We start from the raw sequence: 1,751 nt of genomic DNA, 5'->3' as shown, positions 1-1,751 counted from the left end.
AAGTTTTTCTTAAGTCTTCACTTCAGAGGCTGTTATTTCCAGCTCAAGTAAGCAAGCAGAGTTGTTCATATGCTCAAACTTGGAATCTTGATTACGACCATATCAGCTGGCTTGCAAACAAGAAGTCAACCATGTTAAGAATGTTTTAAGTGAACAACCTGCAAACCCCAGGGATGGATAAACCTTCAGAATGCATTAACAACCATAGCAACTGTACAGGCTATTCTTCTGAAATGAGATCTCTCAAAGCAGTATAGTTCAAAATAAAAGAGTTTAATTAAAATTGGCATAGGCACAATTTTCCCACCAATTTTGTGTGTGTCAAGCGTTTAGTGAACTTTTCCACTTGAAAAAGTGAAATAGAAAACTGGATACCATGTTTCACTAATGACAGAGCCTTCAGCCCAGAGGAGACCATCTCTGCTGACCAGAGCCAGTTTAGAGGGAAATGAATTTGCTGCTCGAGTCTCCTGTTCTGTGTCCTCTGTTCCTTGATTCCTGCTTATGAACCTTTCACTTCACTTTTGGTTTTGTCAGTCTGATTGCCTGTAGGTGTTTGGGCCTGCTGACCCTGCCCACTTGAAGAGGCAGCCTGCTGTGCTGCTTTCTGCTGTAGCACTATCCAATCAAATGCATAGTCATGTTGGTAATTCAGGGTCCTGAAAAGAATGCGGAATAGCTGCCTCAGGTATGTGTAATCCGGGGCTTCCTCAAAGGACAGCCCACGACAATGCTTAAAGTACATGGCAAATTCTACAGGAAATCCGTTACATAAAACATCAACAGGTGTGGCCATCTTCATTTCGCTAATCTTTTCACATCTTTGCTTCATCGTTGCAGCCTTTAGTCCTTGCCATGGCAGGCTGGCTCTATTAAAATACATCAAGACATATCCTAATGATTCCATGTCATCTCGGCGACTCTGTTCAATACCAAGATGTGCACGGATGCTAGCATAGGGAGGCGTGCCAGTGAGACTTTTACCCTTTCTGTACGATATGTGTTGCCCTGTCCTGCTGTCTCTGTACTTCTTAGCCAAACCAAAATCAATAAGGAATAACTTCTTCCACTGCTGCCCAGTACCCATTAGGAAGTTATCCGGTTTAATGTCTCTGTGTATCAGATTCTGTGTGTGCACATATTCGAGTCTACTGATCATCTGTTCAGCTAACATAAGTACAGTTTTCATTGTGAACCTCCTTGAACAGAAATTGAAGAGGTCTTCAAGGCTGGGTCCCAGAAGATCCATGACGAGCACATTAGAGTCCGCTTCCTGACCAAACCACCGTATCTGGGGGATGCCAACCCCACCTTGAAGAACATTATAGAGCTCCTTCTCATGTACCAACCGGGGCTGCCTCGCATCCTGTGACTCTAGTTTCACTGCCACTTCCTCGTGGTTGGTGAGGTCTATCGCCAAATAAACGTCCCCGAAGGAGCCACACCCGATCTCCCGTACCAGTTTGTATCTCCCTCCGACAATGAAATCGGCCTTGGGTCCGCTGCTGCTCGCCATCCTGAGAGACAAAGACGGGGTTGGGGTTAAGCTCCGACACCTCTAAGGGGACGATGGACGCCCCTCGGGCTCGTCCACGGAGCAAGGCCGTGAAGGCAGGCAGGAAACAGAGAATGCTGGCTGTTTCTCAGCGTTACAGGGCCCAGAATCCGCCAAGGGGACCCTGACCACCGCTACTGTCTGGTTTCTTTTCACCAGCCCACCGACCGTTGAGGGGGTTCTCACCGTTAGCCGG

At 46.9% G+C, this 1,751-nt stretch overlaps 1 protein-coding gene across 1 annotated transcript; it reads right to left on the bottom strand.

Annotated features, from left to right (window-relative positions):
* Positions 1 to 502: 502 nt before the first annotated feature.
* Positions 503 to 1,516, bottom strand: LOC133051699 (casein kinase I-like). Its single transcript, XM_061136287.1, has one exon. The coding sequence runs from the start codon at positions 1,514 to 1,516 to the stop codon at positions 503 to 505; it is 1,014 nt and encodes a 337-aa protein (XP_060992270.1).
* Positions 1,517 to 1,751: the final 235 nt, after the last annotated feature.

Source organism: Dama dama, chromosome X (genome assembly GCF_033118175.1).
Source record: "Dama dama isolate Ldn47 chromosome X, ASM3311817v1, whole genome shotgun sequence".
NCBI lineage: Eukaryota > Metazoa > Chordata > Mammalia > Artiodactyla > Cervidae > Dama > Dama dama.
The sequence above is the reverse complement of the archived record's forward strand: the minus strand, read 5'-3'. Positions and strand labels throughout refer to the sequence as shown.